The sequence below is a fragment of the Solea senegalensis genome, unplaced genomic scaffold (assembly GCF_019176455.1).
Source record: "Solea senegalensis isolate Sse05_10M unplaced genomic scaffold, IFAPA_SoseM_1 scf7180000015974, whole genome shotgun sequence".
In the NCBI taxonomy this organism is placed as follows: domain Eukaryota; kingdom Metazoa; phylum Chordata; class Actinopteri; order Pleuronectiformes; family Soleidae; genus Solea; species Solea senegalensis.
The window spans coordinates 25001-40548 of record NW_025321534.1 but is presented as its reverse complement, the minus strand read 5'-3'; the positions used below and the strand labels follow the sequence as shown (position 1 = coordinate 40548).

At 44.5% G+C, this 15548-nt stretch overlaps 1 protein-coding gene across 1 annotated transcript in view; it reads left to right on the top strand.

Annotated features, from left to right (window-relative positions):
- mao (monoamine oxidase) overlaps positions 1-10468 on the top strand; it is an 18399-nt gene extending 7931 nt beyond the window's left edge. The window contains exons 2-15 of the mRNA XM_044017881.1: positions 249-343; positions 1188-1325; positions 4559-4663; positions 4752-4843; positions 5021-5162; positions 5592-5741; positions 6270-6429; positions 6718-6814; positions 7404-7457; positions 7671-7728; positions 8079-8176; positions 9327-9438; positions 9551-9613; positions 9696-10468. Coding sequence (XP_043873816.1) covers positions 249-343; positions 1188-1325; positions 4559-4663; positions 4752-4843; positions 5021-5162; positions 5592-5741; positions 6270-6429; positions 6718-6814; positions 7404-7457; positions 7671-7728; positions 8079-8176; positions 9327-9438; positions 9551-9613; positions 9696-9851 — 1520 coding nt within the window. The 3' untranslated portion in view covers positions 9852-10468. The remainder of the gene's footprint in view (positions 1-248; positions 344-1187; positions 1326-4558; positions 4664-4751; positions 4844-5020; positions 5163-5591; positions 5742-6269; positions 6430-6717; positions 6815-7403; positions 7458-7670; positions 7729-8078; positions 8177-9326; positions 9439-9550; positions 9614-9695) is intronic.
- The last annotated feature ends 5080 nt before the right edge of the window (positions 10469-15548 follow it).

The following is a 15548-nucleotide window of genomic DNA, read 5'->3' as shown; positions in this document are numbered from 1 at the left end:
CCCTCCCCCTCCTCCCATAGATTCCTCGATTTCAAAACAAGTCATTCAAAAAAAAGAAAGAAAAGGCAAATGCCAGATAGATAATCCTGTTTTAATCCTCTTTTTCAGAGAAAGAGTTGTGAGGATTAAAAGATGAACGTCTGTCAGAGTTTGACAGTTTTCTCGCTCTCGTTTGATTTTTCTGTGTAAACTCTTCATGTCTGCGTGTGTTTGTGTATTTGTGTGTTTGTGTGTTTGTGCATCTGCAGGTTTATGTGCAGCCAAGCTGTTGAAAGCTCACGGGCTGAGTCCTGTGGTGCTGGAGGCCAGGGATCGCGTCGGCGGTCGTACCTTCACTGTTCAGGTAAACCTGCTGCACCTCACCTGTACACAGGTCAGTGGTCGGCTACAGTCGAACCTTTCCTTGGTCGGTGGGGGCTGTGGGCGGTGACGGTCTAACTGGTCTGGTCCCTCGAGGGGGCGGTGCCAGAGACGGTTGGGGCCGATTGTTTCCGCAAACTTAGCTTTTGAAGAAGTAAAACCAGGTCAATGAAACTTGTCAGGCATTAAAAAGGTTTGTGATACTAATTGAATTATTTCAGTCCAGATGATCCCACATTTGATCAAATTAAAAAACGGGGTTTTAGCCCCCAAAGACCTTCATGCTGACAGGATTGTTCCAGCTTTATCAGCTGTGCAACAGTGGGCAGGTGAATGACCCGAGGTCCTGCCACGGGTCATCTGACGGTCCTGCCACAGCCACCACCCAAGGAAACACTGGTGGTGTTCACCACATGGTGTCACGAAGTCCTGTGAAAGAGTGGAGAACATTCTGCATGCAGAAGGTTTCAGCATGGTGGACGCACACCAGGGTGGTTTTCCTGGGTCCAGCACTTAAAGTCAGTCCAGATCTTCTATTCCAAGAACGAAGACAAGTATGTAGACGTCAGGAAAATAAATGTGACCTCTGGATCGTCTTCAGGAGCTTCATCTGCTGACAATGACGACGCCCATACTGTGAGGAGATAGAAGTCATTTAGTCCAACAGAAGTGTGGCGAGTAGAGTAAAGTGTCATCTGCATGGAGGTGAAAGTGAACACCATAAATAAACCCCAAAAACTAACTGATCCAGGACAGATCCTGGTGGTACTCCTTACAGAGCACCTGTGATTTATACGTTTCATTGTTTGTTTGCTTGTTTTTTTTAGAATAAGGAGACAAAGTGGGTCGATCTGGGCGGGGCTTATGTCGGACCAACTCAGAACCGCATCCTCCGATTGGCCAGAGAATACAACGTAAAGACCTACAAAGTCAACGAGGAGGAGAACCTGGTGCATTACGTCAATGTGAGTGTTGAACACAAACGTTAACCTCGACAATCGCGGCTCTGATCCGTCTCAAACACCTGAGACGTGTGCGTGTGCGTGTGTACGTGTGTGAACACAAGCGTCGTACCGCGTCTCGGCACACAAAGAGGCATTAAATGCGTGATAACGTGTGTGTGTGTGTGTGTGTGTGTGTGTGTGCGTGTGTGTATGCGTGTGTGAACACAAGCGTCAGCGACACCCGTCTCAAGCTTACCTGAGGCGTTAATGGCATTAATGGCATTATTAGCGTCGTATGCGTGTGTGAACACAAGCGTCAGCGACACCGTCTCCTGAAGGCGTCAATGAGTATTGTGTGTGTGTGTGTGTGTGTGTGCGTGTGTGTGTGCGTGTGTGAACACAAGCGTCAGCGACACCGCGTCTCAAGCACCTGAGGCGTCAATGGGTATTAGCGTGTGTGTGTGTACGTGTGTGAACACAAACGTCAGCGACACCACGTCTCAAACACCTGAGACGTGTGCGTGTGCGTGTGTGTGTGTACGTGTGTGAACACAAACGTCAGCGACACCACGTCTCAAACACCTGAGACGTGGTGTCGCTGACGTTGAGAAGTTCACGGCCGTCTTTTGTCGTGTGCATCAGTGTCTTCAGACGTCAAAGCCTCAGGGACGTCTCTAATGCACTTTGTCTTTTTCTGTGAGTGCTTGAAAGCATTGAAGGAAGAGACCCAGACCAACTCCTGCTCCTCTAGTTCCAGATCACAGACGTGGTCCTCCACCTGATTTGATTTGACTGTGTGTGTGTGTGTGTGTGTGTGTGTGTGTGTCGCTCGCAGATCACTTATCTTCTTATCTGTGAACTTCAGTCGTTAAAACTTCACAGACGGACTTTGACACGTGAAACACTCCCTTCTTTCTCAGAAGAAACGTTCCAGACTTTCTACGAACAAACAGATCAAATCATCACGACTTTGAGGCTGGGATTAAATGTTAATCTGAAGTAAATCACTGATTGTGTGGTGAGGCTGATGTAGCGCCCCCCTGTGGCAGGACAGGACACTAAACGCCTTTGGTTTGTAATGATCCTCATTTTTTGTCTGTGCTGCTGACCATGGGTGGGGCTTAGAAAGCTGCCTGCTGATTGGCTGATTGCGTCTGGAACGCGTTTTTTCCCGCGTCGACAAAACAATTGTAAATGTCTGACGTTAGATAATTAAAAACTCAGCAGGCAGAGCTTCGGTCGCTCATGACCCGCCCACCCCTTCACTGTAGCTCCGCCCTCTCTCTGTAATGCTGCTCACACAGCAGTTCTGTGTCTTCTGTGTCGTTTATTTGTCCATAAAAAAGACAGAGAGAGAGAGAGAGTCTCCTTAGCTACTATCTCTGTAAGATCCACTCAAAGACACACGCGCACACACACACACACACACACACACACACACACACACACAGCACTTGTTGCTTCCTGGCTGGTTGCCATGGCAGCGTACCTCATTAAAAGCTGCTGACTCCTATCAGTGTCAGCCACAGTGTTTGTTTGTCTGTGTGTGTGTGTGTGAGTGTGCATGTGTGTCTTTGTCATAAACACTGATCTTGTCAGGACCAGTCGTCCTCATGGAGACCGAAACCTGGTCCTAATGAAGCAGAAGCTCATTTCTGAGGAACTAGTTAAGGTTTAGGACTGAGATTTGAATGAAAGATTATGGAAGAACAGTGTGTGTGTGTGTGTGTGCGTGTGTGTGTGTGTGTGTGTGTGTGTGGTGTGTGCGTGTCTTGATGTGTGTGTGTGTGTGTATGTGTGCGTGTGTGTATGCGTGTGTGTGCTTGTGTGTGTGTGTGTGTGTGTGCGTGTGTGTGTATGCGTGTGTGTGTGGCGTGTGTGTGTGTGTATGTGTGTGTGTAAATGTGCGTGTGCGTGCGTGTGTGTGTGTGTGGTTTACAGATGTCTCTAGTGTCTCTTTAAAGTTTCTGTGTGAACTGAACCACAGGTACAGACTGCAGCAGTGTGTGAGCAGTGAGTGGAGCCATTGTGGGATTAGGGCGATAGCTTTCATCCAAGCCGTGCGGCTAATCAGCTTTTCTGAGGCAGATTATAATCCATCGGGCCACTGCTGGCTTCCCTTATCAGCAAAGTAGTGACTAACGAACAGCGTGTGCAGCTCTCAGCAGCACAGGGTTTATTCATGAGACTGTCAGAGATGATGATGGTCACGTGACCTGGGATGTAAAATAATCTGAATAAACAATAACGATCATGCATCACAATGAGGAACAGACGAGCTTCGTCTCCCTCCTTCACACCAAAGATTAACACTCCTGGATTAAGGCCCCGTTCACACGAGGACGCTTGTGGGTAAAAATGACAAAAGTGCCTTTCGTTTAGACGGGGCTTAAAAACACAAACATCTGAAAGCACCCTCCAGAGGGTAAAACTTGAATCCGCTCCGCCACCGCGTGAGCAGATGTGCTCACTTCTGCTCGCGTGACGTTTACGTCACATACGTGTGTCAGCACAGGGAAAGAAACAAACATGTGGGATTATTTCCGTGGGCTCTGACAGCTCTAATGTACAGATAATGTCAGTGAACACAGAAGGAGCTGTAATCTGTTTTGCTTTTCACGGAGAGGAAGGAAGATTCTGTGTTGTGTGATAGTGTATCACAGCGCCACCTAGCTGCCTGGAACCACACATGTTAGCGTCTTCTGTTCAGACTTTGGTTTTTACAGACTGTGAGATAAAGACTTAGATCTGGTTTAGACCAAAGTTTAAAGTCTGTGGGTTGTTTTACTCCACATTTATAGATTTATGAGGTGAAAATTCCTGCAGAAGCAAAACAACGTGAGCATGAGACAGTCTGTCTGTCTGTCTGTCTGTCTGTCTGTCTGTCTGACTACAGCGTGGACTCATTTATCTCTGTCGCCGTCAGTTTGTTAATCAGTGATGAAGAGACACAGAAACACAGCAATAATCCCGGCGTCTCATCACTGTGTGTCCTGACTCAGCAAAATCACAGTCACTGAAGGTCACTGAAGGTCACTGAAGGTCACTGAAGGTCAAAGACACATCCACGCTGTTTTTAAAGATGAATCATCTTTATTGTGGATCCTCATGAACTTGAATACGTGTGTGTACACAAAGTCAAGAGAAGTTGTGCACACACACTTTATACAGATATACACAGTGTGTGTGTGTGTGTGTGTGTGTGTGTGTGTGTGTGTGTAGTGTTGATGCCCGTGTGTTGTTTGTCATCACAGGGAAAGTCGTACTCGTTCAAAGGTTCATTTCCTCCCATGTGGAATCCTTTCATCGTGCTGGACATGAACAACCTGCTGAGGACAATGGACCAGATGGGACAAGAGGTAACGACAGAGGGAATGTCCTCTGCTGTCCTGTCCTCATGTCTGTCCTCTCGCGTGTCCTCACGTCTCTGATGAATGTGTGTGTCAGATTCCCAGAGAGGCTCCGTGGAGAGCTCCTCACGCCGAGGAGTGGGACAAGATGACCATGCAGGAGCTCTTCAACAGGATCTGCTGGACCCGGTGAGACCACGGAGACCACGTGTCCCCTGTCCATCACGTCAGATCATGTCTGCCACAGATCTGTCCCACGCCGTGTTTACACCACGCACTTCTACTGTAAAAAAAACTGCTGCTTTCATTCTTCTTCTTCTTCCTCCTCTTCCTCTTCTTCCTCTTCCTCTTCCTCTTCCTCTTCAGCACCGTTCACCAGTTCGCCAAACTCTTCGTCAACGTGAACGTGACGTCAGAACCTCACGAGGTGTCGGCTCTGTGGTTCCTCTGGTACGTGAAGCAGTGTGGAGGAACCATGAGGATCTTCTCCACCAGCAATGGAGGACAGGTGCTGACCCTGTGTGTGTGTGTGTGTGTGTGTGTGTGTGTGTGTGTGTGTGTGTGTGTGTGTGTGTGTGTAACGATCTCTCGTTTGTCGCCATGACGACCGAGGACTGGGTTTGTGTTTACATGAGCTCTGACTCTGTGCTCATGTCCAGTCTGTAGCTCCGCCTCCTTGTCTAAGACGTATACATGGAAAACACAGAGAATTAGAAGACGATTGTTCATGGACTCATTTACAACAGGGGTCAGCAACTGGTGGCTCGCGGGCCAAAATTGGCCCGCACAGCGTCAGTGTCTGGTCCCACAGATGATTTCTTTTTAATGATTTGTTCGTCTCCATACAGAACTCAATAATTATTACTAGTGACTCTTCTATAAGCCCCTCCCCTTCCATGACTAACCCCTCCTCCTTTGTCTCCGCCCCTGCCTGCAGGAGAGGAAGTTCGTGGGCGGCTCCGGTCAGATCAGCGCGTGCATGGCGAAGGAGCTCGGAGAGCGAGTGAAGCTTCAGTCTCCGGTTTACAGGATCGACCAGACTGGAGACGCCGTGGTGGTGGAGACGGTGGACAGACAGACCTACAAGGTAAACTGACACAGACGGGGACGTGAGGACGTGAGGACGTGAACTCAGGGAGAGGAGAGACACACACTGTAAACCACTCGCTGCCTCGTGTGGTCACTTTGTGTCACTGAAGTTAATCTGAACAAAGTGATGGAGGCAGCAGTGTGTGTGTGTGTGTGTGTGTGTGTGTGTGTGTGTGGGAGTGGTTTAAAGTTTTAAATCAACATGATTGAAAGGTTGTTTTCTGTGAGCTGTAATATCATTTCTTTTCTTCTAAAGGCAAAAAAAATAGAAACTATTTCACTTCGCTGTTAAAAATCTGTTTTTGCTCTGCTCACTCTTTTATCTCCTGCAGTATTTTTCCCAGCATGCTCTCTGGTTAAACATTTACATTTACTTGACAAGAACAAATAGACCTGGACACACACACACACACAGGTCTCTACTGCCACCTGCTGGTTGTTTGGCTCATGTTGCACTTTGTCTCACTGTGTGTGTGTGTGTGTGTGTGTATGTGTGTGTGTGTGTGTGTGTGTGTGTGTGTCTCAGGCCAAGTACGTGATTGTGGCGACCCCTCCTGGCCTGAACCTGAAGATGCACTTTAACCCCGAGCTGCCGCCGCTGAGGAACCAGCTGATCCACCGCGTGCCCATGGGTTCCGTCATCAAGTGCATGGTTTACTACAAAGAAAACTTCTGGAGGAAAAAAGGTCTTTTATTTTCATGTTCTGCTTCCTTTCAAAATAAAAGACTCAAACACAGAGTCAAGCATTTAAATGAAGGAAATGTAAATGAAATTATTGATTAAAGTTGCTGTAAAGTTGTTTTTTTTATTATTATTTTATTCACTGAGTTTCAGCCTCGTTTGTTTTTCAGTCTCTGATTTTGAGAAAATCTTTCTTTAATTTTATTTTTCTTAGCTGAAAATAAATAATTCATATTACATATTAATAAATAATAAGATTTATGTGTGTGTGTGTGTGTGTGTGTGTGTGTAGGTTACTGTGGCAGCATGGTGATCGAGGACGAGGGCGCCCCCATTGGTCTGTCACTGGATGACACAAAGCCTGATGGGAGTGTTCCTGCCATTATGGGGTAAATAATAATATAATATAATATAAGATAAAATACTGTACCATACTAAACTATACTGTAATGTAATATCATATAATATAAAATACTATATTATACTATACTATAATAGAAATTGCCAAAATAATTTTATAATAATTTTAAATAATTCTTTCCAGTGAAGTTTAAAGTGATTTTATAGAGATGATAAAAACTAATATTTTAACATTGTTAGAATAATCTACAGATAATAATAATGTGTGCAGCCATTTTAGAGACACGGTGAAGACGGTGGACATTTGTCCGTGTTGTCATTTGTAGACGGCCCCTTCACATCAGTCGACCCCTGAAACAAAGAAACTAATGGACGGATAATAATGATGATAATAATAATAATAACAATGATGATGATAATAATAATAACAATGATGATGATAATAATAATAATAACAATGATGATGATAATAATAATAATAACAATGATGATATAATAATAATAACAATGATGATAATAACAATAATAATAACAATGATGATAATAATAATAATAATAACAATGATGATAATAATAATAATAACAACAATAACAATTTCTTTTTTATTTCTGCCTCAGATTCATCCTCGCAAGGAAGTGCAGGAAACTGTGTGATCTGAGCAGAGAGGAGAGGTGAGAGACACAGGGACACAGAGACACAGGGACACAGAGACACAGAGACACAGGGACACAGGGACACAGAGACACAGGGACACAGAGACACAGAGACACAGGGACACAGGGACACAGAGACACAGGGACACAGGGACACAGAGACACAGAGACACAGAGACACAGGGACACAGAGACACATTTAATGACATTAAACTTGATGTTTGTTTTCAGGTTGAAGAAAATCTGTGAGATTTACTGTAAAGTTCTTGGATCAGAGGACGCTCTGCACGTGAGTGTGAAACTCTGCACTGCACCTTTAAATCTGTCATAAAACAGAAAAAACACATCAAAGGGGGCGTGGCAACCACAAAACCTGTAAGTGCCCTGTAACACCGCCATACATGCGCCGATCTGCTCGAAACGTCATAGGTGAAACCAGGCCATGACCTGCACACAGGAAGTAGGTCATGCGAAACAGGAAGTGCCCTATAACTGCTTTGGTAAATGAACAAAGTGCTGCACTCCCTGACGTTCCTTTCATGATCCTAGTTTTTATTTTTATTTCTTTACAAATATCAATATTGTTTTTACGTTCACATTAAATAACAGTGAAGGTTTTTTACTTCCTGTTTGTTTCAGCCGGTTCACTACGAGGAGAAGAACTGGAGCGAGGAGGAATATTCTGGAGGCTGCTACACCGCCTACTATCCACCAGGGGTCCTCACACAGTTTGGCAGGTACACACAAACACACGCGCAGACCATAATTAGGGACCGAGCACTCACACAGTGGTGCCTATTGAAATTCTAAAAAATATTATTATTTTTCTTTTGCCGCAACGATCCCTAAATGTGCGTGAAAACGGACGAAAATTGGCACGCACGTCAGAACTGGCGAAATGTTTTATAAATTTATGGAATTGCGAAAGACTGATACACAATGGCTCAGTAGCTCCCCCACAGGTCACATGTCTATGGAGCAGGCCGAAATTTAGTTTCACGGAATTTCACGAAATTTGGTGGGATTATTGTTCGGCCCAAGACAAACAAAAAAAACGGCGTCCATCTTGGCGTTTTACAAGTTTGGTAACTGAACAAACTTGTCTGAGGGCGTTCATCGTCGTGTTGTGGGATGTGTCTAACACAGGTGTGTGGCCCAGGCAGCTCAGTGTGTGAATGTGAGTGCGTGCGCGCGGCCGAGGCGCGGCGCATGAAGACGGGGGTTGTTTTTGTTTACATTTTTTTACGTGTGTGCGGGTGAATGAGTGGTCGAGACGGCGACCGGAGCAGAAAGGGAGAGAGTTTGATGTTAACGTGCAATCGGCCAATAAACTGGACACTCTTCAGCAAACAAACGGCCATTTGTGTTCCACCACATAACAACTGCGGAGTAAAAGTCTCGGGAGTTAACCCCGCTAGGAACGCTAACTCCGGCCCTGGAGAATATAGATCTCCCCTGCGTTCCCGCGGTCAGGAGACAAAAAGCAGGAAATGTTAACAGTCGCAACACGAAAAACACGTCAAATTGTTCTAGACCCATCCACGATCAAAAGTTAGCGGAAACCTTCGCAGATTCTAGAGGGCGTGGCCACAGCAGCCATTTCTTCGGCTCGCCACGACACAGGAAGTGTCCTGTAACTCGACCATACATTGACCGATTAGGTCAAAACTTGATATGTGGTACCAAGGGCCCGCCCTGAACACATCTGCAAGCCATGACCTGCACACAGGAAGTAGGTAGATTGAAACAGGAAGTGCCCAGGTCTTACCTGGCATGCTGGCAGGGGCGGCGGCGGCTGCAAGGTCCCACACACCGCTGCTTACAGCTTTACTGTGTGTGTGTGTGTGTGTGTGTGTGTGTGTGTGTGTGTGTGTGTGTGTGTGTCAGAGTTCTGAGGGAGCCTGTGGGCAAGTTATATTTCGCAGGAACAGAAACAGCCACAGAATGGAGCGGTTACATGGAAGGAGCTGTTCAGGCTGGAGAGAGAGCGGCCAGAGAGGTGAGAGAGAGAGACAGACAGAGAGACAGAGAGAGAGAGAGAGTTCCTTTTTAGCTCCTCCTCTGTCTGCTGATTGACCCTCTCCTCTATGTTCTCCTGTGTCCTCCTGCAGGTCTTGTGTGTGCTGGGTAAACTCCCTCAGAGTCAGGTGTGGCAGTCAGAGCCTCAGAGTTTGGTGAGAAACAGAAACAGAAAAATCTTCCTCCGTCTTCTTTCTCTGATGACGCTGAATAATAAATCCCTCCCTCCTCCACCAGGAGGTGCCGGCGCTCCCGTTTGTCACCACCTTCTGGGAGAGGAACCTGCCGTCAGTGGGCGGCTTCCTCAAGCTTGTGGGCGTCTCCAGCTTCCTGTGCGGAGTCACCGGCGCCGCCCTGCTGGCGCACAAGAAGGGTCTGCTGCCGCGCAGCTAAGCCGCTAACGCTAACACCACGAGTGCTCCACACTGCCACGCGGTGGCGGCTGTGAGCAGTGCGGCAGGTTTTTAAGAGGAAACGTCCGAGAGACTGTGGAGCTCACACGTGGTCATGATGACGTCAATCTGACTCAGATTAAAATAATCCATTCAAACTAATCATAGGAATTTAAACATATGAGACCATTAATATTCCACATTTTTGCCAATGACATTTCCATTCTTGATCACATGAGAGTTTGTTAACTCGCTGTGTGTGTGTGTGTGTGTGTGTGTGTGTGTGTGTGTGTCTGCTGATTTTAGGTGCTGATTTCCTCTGCATTAGCAGTTGTAGCTGTTGATAAATCAGAGATTAAAAGAGGAGAAAATTAGAACTCTAACTGTCGACTAATCCCATAAAACTCAGCAGTGAAATAATCTGTGTCTCTTGTAACGTCTCTGCACCTAATAAATGTGTCATTTGTGTAAAATAATCCCAGATCTTGGCTCTGCCGAGTGACAAATGATTTTAATGTTTGTTGTTGTGTAGAAATCAGCTGACGTGAGATCATCACGTCAACAAATCCAGACAGAAATCCATGTGAAATTATAAAAACAATATGATGTCAAACATTCTTTCTAAATGTCCCTGTTTTTATTCATACACACTTCCTGTACAACACAAAAACACATACATGTTTATGTACATGTGTATGTATATATATATATACACATGTACATATATATACATATACATGTATATGTACATATATATATTCATGTACATAAACGTGTATATACATATATCACATTTGGCGAGGTCACTCTGTGTGGACACTAGGGGGCGACAACTTTGCTATTATTGATAATTATCCCACCATGAAGAAGTCCATGTTGGGAAATTTAGTTTCAAACAAAGCGCCCCCTACTGGCATCAGGAAATACTTTTTCTTTTTTTTCACCTCAAATTGGCCAAAGAAATCCAGAAAAAAATCCAGTTCTTTGTTTCAGTCGTTTGTTTTCCCTCATTTTCCCTTTAAAACGACTTAAAAAGACTTTTTAGTGAGTTTGATTTGTATTTTCAACACTCTTAAAATTCAGCATTTTAATTCAACAAACTGACGACGTTTAACTGCGTTCTCGTGTCAAATTGACGACGTTTAACTGCGTTCTCGTGTCAAATTGACGACGTTTAACTGCGTTCTCGTGTCAAATTGACGACGTTTAACTGCGTTCTCGTGTCAAATTGGCGACGTTTAACTGCGTTCGTGTCAAAACGCGTTAACTGCGTTCAAACTGGCGGCGTTTAACTGCGTTCGTGTCGAACTGGCGGCGTTTAACTGCGTTCTGCGTCGAACTGGCGGCGTTTAACTGCGTTCTCGGCGGAACTGGCGGCGTTTAACTGCGTTCTCGCGTCGAACTGGCGTTTAACTGCGTTCTGCGTCGAACTGGCGTTTAACTGCGTTCTGCGTCGTCCGAACTGGCGGCGTTTAACTGCGTTCTCGCGTCGAACTGGCACGTTTAACTGTGTTCTCGAACTGGCGGCGTTTAACTGCGTTCTCGTGTCAAACTGGCGGCGTTTAACTGCGTTCTCGTGTCAAATGGCGGCGTTCGTAAGTGCGTGGGCGCGGCGTTTAACTGCGTTCGTGTCAAATTGGCGGCGTTTAACTGCGTTCGTGTCAAATTGGCGGCGTTTAACTGCGTTCTCGTGTCAAACGTTAACTGCGTTCTCGTCGCGTTCGTGTCAAACTTTAACTGTTCTCGTGTCAAAACTGCGTTTAACTGCGTTCGAACTGGCGGCGTTTAACTGCGTTCTCGAGCTGGCGTTTTCGAACTGGCGGCGTTTAACTGCGTTTAACTGCGTTCTACTGGCAAACTGACTGGCGAACTGGCGGCGTTTAACTGCGTTCGCGTTTAACTGTGTTCGTGTCGAACTGGCGCGTTTAACGTTCTGTGTCAAACTGGCGGCGTTTAACTGCGTTCTCGTGTCAAACTGACGACGTTTAACTGCGTTCTCGTGTCGAACTGACGACGTTTAACTGCGTTCTCGTGTCAAACTGACGACGTTTAACTGCGTTCTCGTGTCAAATGGAACTCAAAAACATTTTGACGTCAGCAAACGCAGATGTTGATCAACATTTGCTTCAAACTGTTTCCACAGAATTATTTAAACATGTATTTAAATATGTTTAAAAGACCAGGAAGTGACGTAGAGGCGGAGTTTGTCGGTTTTCATGGGATTGGTCGACATTTTTTAAAAAAAGAAGAACAACAAACTAACTTTATTCTTCACGTCGTGCTGTGAAGCTGCTCTTTTTTGGACGCTAACGAGTTGATTTATTGATGATATTGTACGATTATATACGATCTATAGAATTAGTAGGAAAAACAACAAACAAAAAGCAGTTGTTGAATTTTTGGTGAACAAACACATTTTCTTGGCGTCAAAAATAAATTCTGGTCAGTGATGAGTCACACTCTGATGTTTACTGCAAAATAGTTTTTTATTGATTCATTTAATTGATTGATTAAAAGAGAGTTTACTTCTGTTTTACTGTGGTATTTATGCTGTTGTCAGAGTGTGTGTGTGTGTGTGTGTGTGTGTGTGTGTGTAGTGATTATAGTGCTATGTCGTGCCTTATTGGAAGTCGTCGTGTTTATGTCTCTTCTCTCAAGTGCCTGTGTGACCTTGCCCCCTCCCACACTGGAGGTCAGAGGTTAAATCAGCAGAGATAAATCACATCCTCATGAGAATTTGACTCGGGTGTAAAAAAACAATCACTTTATAAAACTGACAGTAAGACAGTGAGTGCTGTTAAAGGGCTTTTACTTTGAAACTGTTCTAACTCCACTATAGAAGGTCAGGTCTGAACCAAACGTGCTATTATTCATAATAATCCCACCATGAAGACGTCCAAGTTCAAACATTCCATTTCAAACACAGCGCCTCCTAGCGGCAGGAGTTTTATGCGCTGCACAGAATCTGGTGTAATGGTGTAAGAATATTAAAAACTAGTTTAGACACTTTAAGATGGTAATGGGCCTTAAAATGAGGAAAAACACAATGGAAGAATTTTAGGCAAACATTTCTTCTATTTTTCCCTCATTTTAAGGACCAGTTTTATAATATTCTGGATATTTCAGACCTCCACTGACCTCCTCTGACCTCCAGTGACCTCCACTGACCTCCACTGACCTCCACTGACCTCCAGTGACCTCCACTGACCTCCAGTGACGCCACATATTTGTGTGTGTGTTGTGTTTAGTGTGCTTTGCTCTCTGGTTGTGTGAGCAAATAACAGTTACTTTCCCCTCCCCCTTGATTTAGGCCCACCCCCACCTCATTCTAGACCTGCCTCCTGTTTTTAGCTCCACCCCCTGTGTTGGTTTCATTCTCAAAGACAAACTCACAACATTTTAACTCAGCAGTGATCAGAAAAGATGCAGCTGTCCAAACCTTTCATCGTCATCATCATCATCATCGCCATCATTGTCGTCATCCTCATCATTATCATCATCATCATCATCATCATCATCCTCATCATCATCCTCATCCTCCTCATCATCCTCCATCATCATCATCGCCATCATTGTCATCCTCATCATTATCATCATCCTCATCATCATCATCATCATCGCCATCATCATCATCCTCATCCTCCTCATCATCCTCCATCATCATCGCCATCATTGTCATCCTCATCATTATCATCATCCTCATCATTATCATCATCATCGCCATCATCATCATCATCATCATCGCCATCATCATCATCATCCTCATCCTCCTCATCATCCTTCTGTTAATCCTCCTCATCATCCTCATCATCATCCTCAGCAGCAGCATTATCAACACCACCGTCAATATCATCTTCGTCATAATCATCACCATCATCACTTCCTTGATTCCTCAGAAGAAGCCGGTGAAATATAAAAGGAGATTATAAAAAATGTGAAATAAAACCTTTCCTCGTCTTAAACATCTTTGTGTGTGTGTGTGTTTATTTCTGTCATGTGGACACACACACACACACACACACACACACACACACACACAATGTTTACAATGTTTCGGTGGTCTTTAAATATGATTATTTAATGTAATACTGAGAAAAAGAATAGTGCAGAGGACGAGAGGAAGGACAAAACAACAAAAAATAAAGAAAATGTATTATATATATCTATCTACATACCTACATATATATCTATCTATATATGTTGATAGATATATATATATATCTACATAAATATAGATGTCACAACTTCAATTTAAAATAATTTCCACCTTCCTGTCACTTAAACAACAACGGTTGGGCAAATATTTATATGGAAAAAAAACTATATAAAATAAAATAGATGAAATACAAACACGTTGGCATTGTTATTTATGAAGAAGGAAAGATGAAAATGTTTTTAAATGGTTCTCTCCTGCAGTGGCTGTGAGTGACCACTAGAGGGCAGATAACATCCATCAAAACATGCATGTGTGTGAGTGTGTATAAAATAACCTGAGAAGTGAGGACATTTTGTGAAAGTGAGGACATTTTAAGTCCTTCTGTTCTGCCACACTTAAGGTTTAGTTTAAGGTTAAGTGTAAGGATCTCAGGAATGCATTATGTCCCTGAGTGTCCTCACTCAGAAGACCGAAGGCCAAAACCTGGTCCTAGAGAGGCCTTTTTGGTCATTTCTGAGAAACCCCCACCCACAATTCAAATCTGAACTGAACCAGTTCTGCCACATTAGGACCAGGTTTTGTTCTAGTTCTCATGCTCCAATACAAGAACACACACACACACACACACACACACAACCGGTTATTAGGGTTGTGTGTGTGTGTGCTGCTAGTGTGCTGCTAATGCTGCTGCTGCTACTACTATTTAATGCTAATGTTGCTGCTGCTGCTGCCACTGTTTATGTTGCTGCTGCTACTGCTGCTAATGTTGTTGCGCCTACTGCTGCTAATGTTGCTGCTGCTGTTTATGTTGCTGCTCCTACTGCTGCTAATGTTGCTGCTGCGACTTGCAGCTGTAATTGCAGCAAAAGGTGGCGCTACAAAGTATTAACGCAAGGGGGCCGAATAATATTGCACGCCCCACTTTTCAGTTTTTTATTTGTTAAAAAAGTTTAAATTATCCAATATATTTGGTTCCACTTCACGATTGTGTCCCACTTGTTGTTGATTCTTGACAAAAAAATTCAATTTTATATCTTTATGTTTGAAGCCTCAAATGTGGCAAAAGGTTGAAAAGTTCAAGGGGGCCGGATACTTTCACAAGGCACTGTACCTTCAAGATGTTAAGGAGAACACACACACACACACACATTGACGTCCATTCATTTAAAACTTAACTATAACCACAGTTAAATTCTTAGAGGTTCTGCCTCATTAGGATCAGGTTTTGGTATCCATGAGGACCGCTGGTCCTGATAAAGTCAGGGTTTACGACACACACACACACAAACACACTGGTGCTGCAGTCATTTCACTTGAGGGATTAAGAATCAGAAACCCTCCCCTCCCTGAATCCTCCCCCTCTCCCCCCTCCCTGACTCCTCCCCGGGGTGGATTTATCACAGTGGAGCTGTGGTAGAGGGAGAGAGAGAGAGAGAGAGAGAGAGAGAGACAGCTAGATAGAGAGAGAAAGACAGAGGGACAGAGAGGAGTTTTAGAGTTTTAACACAACATATATTTCTCTCATTTCATGTAAATTAAGTC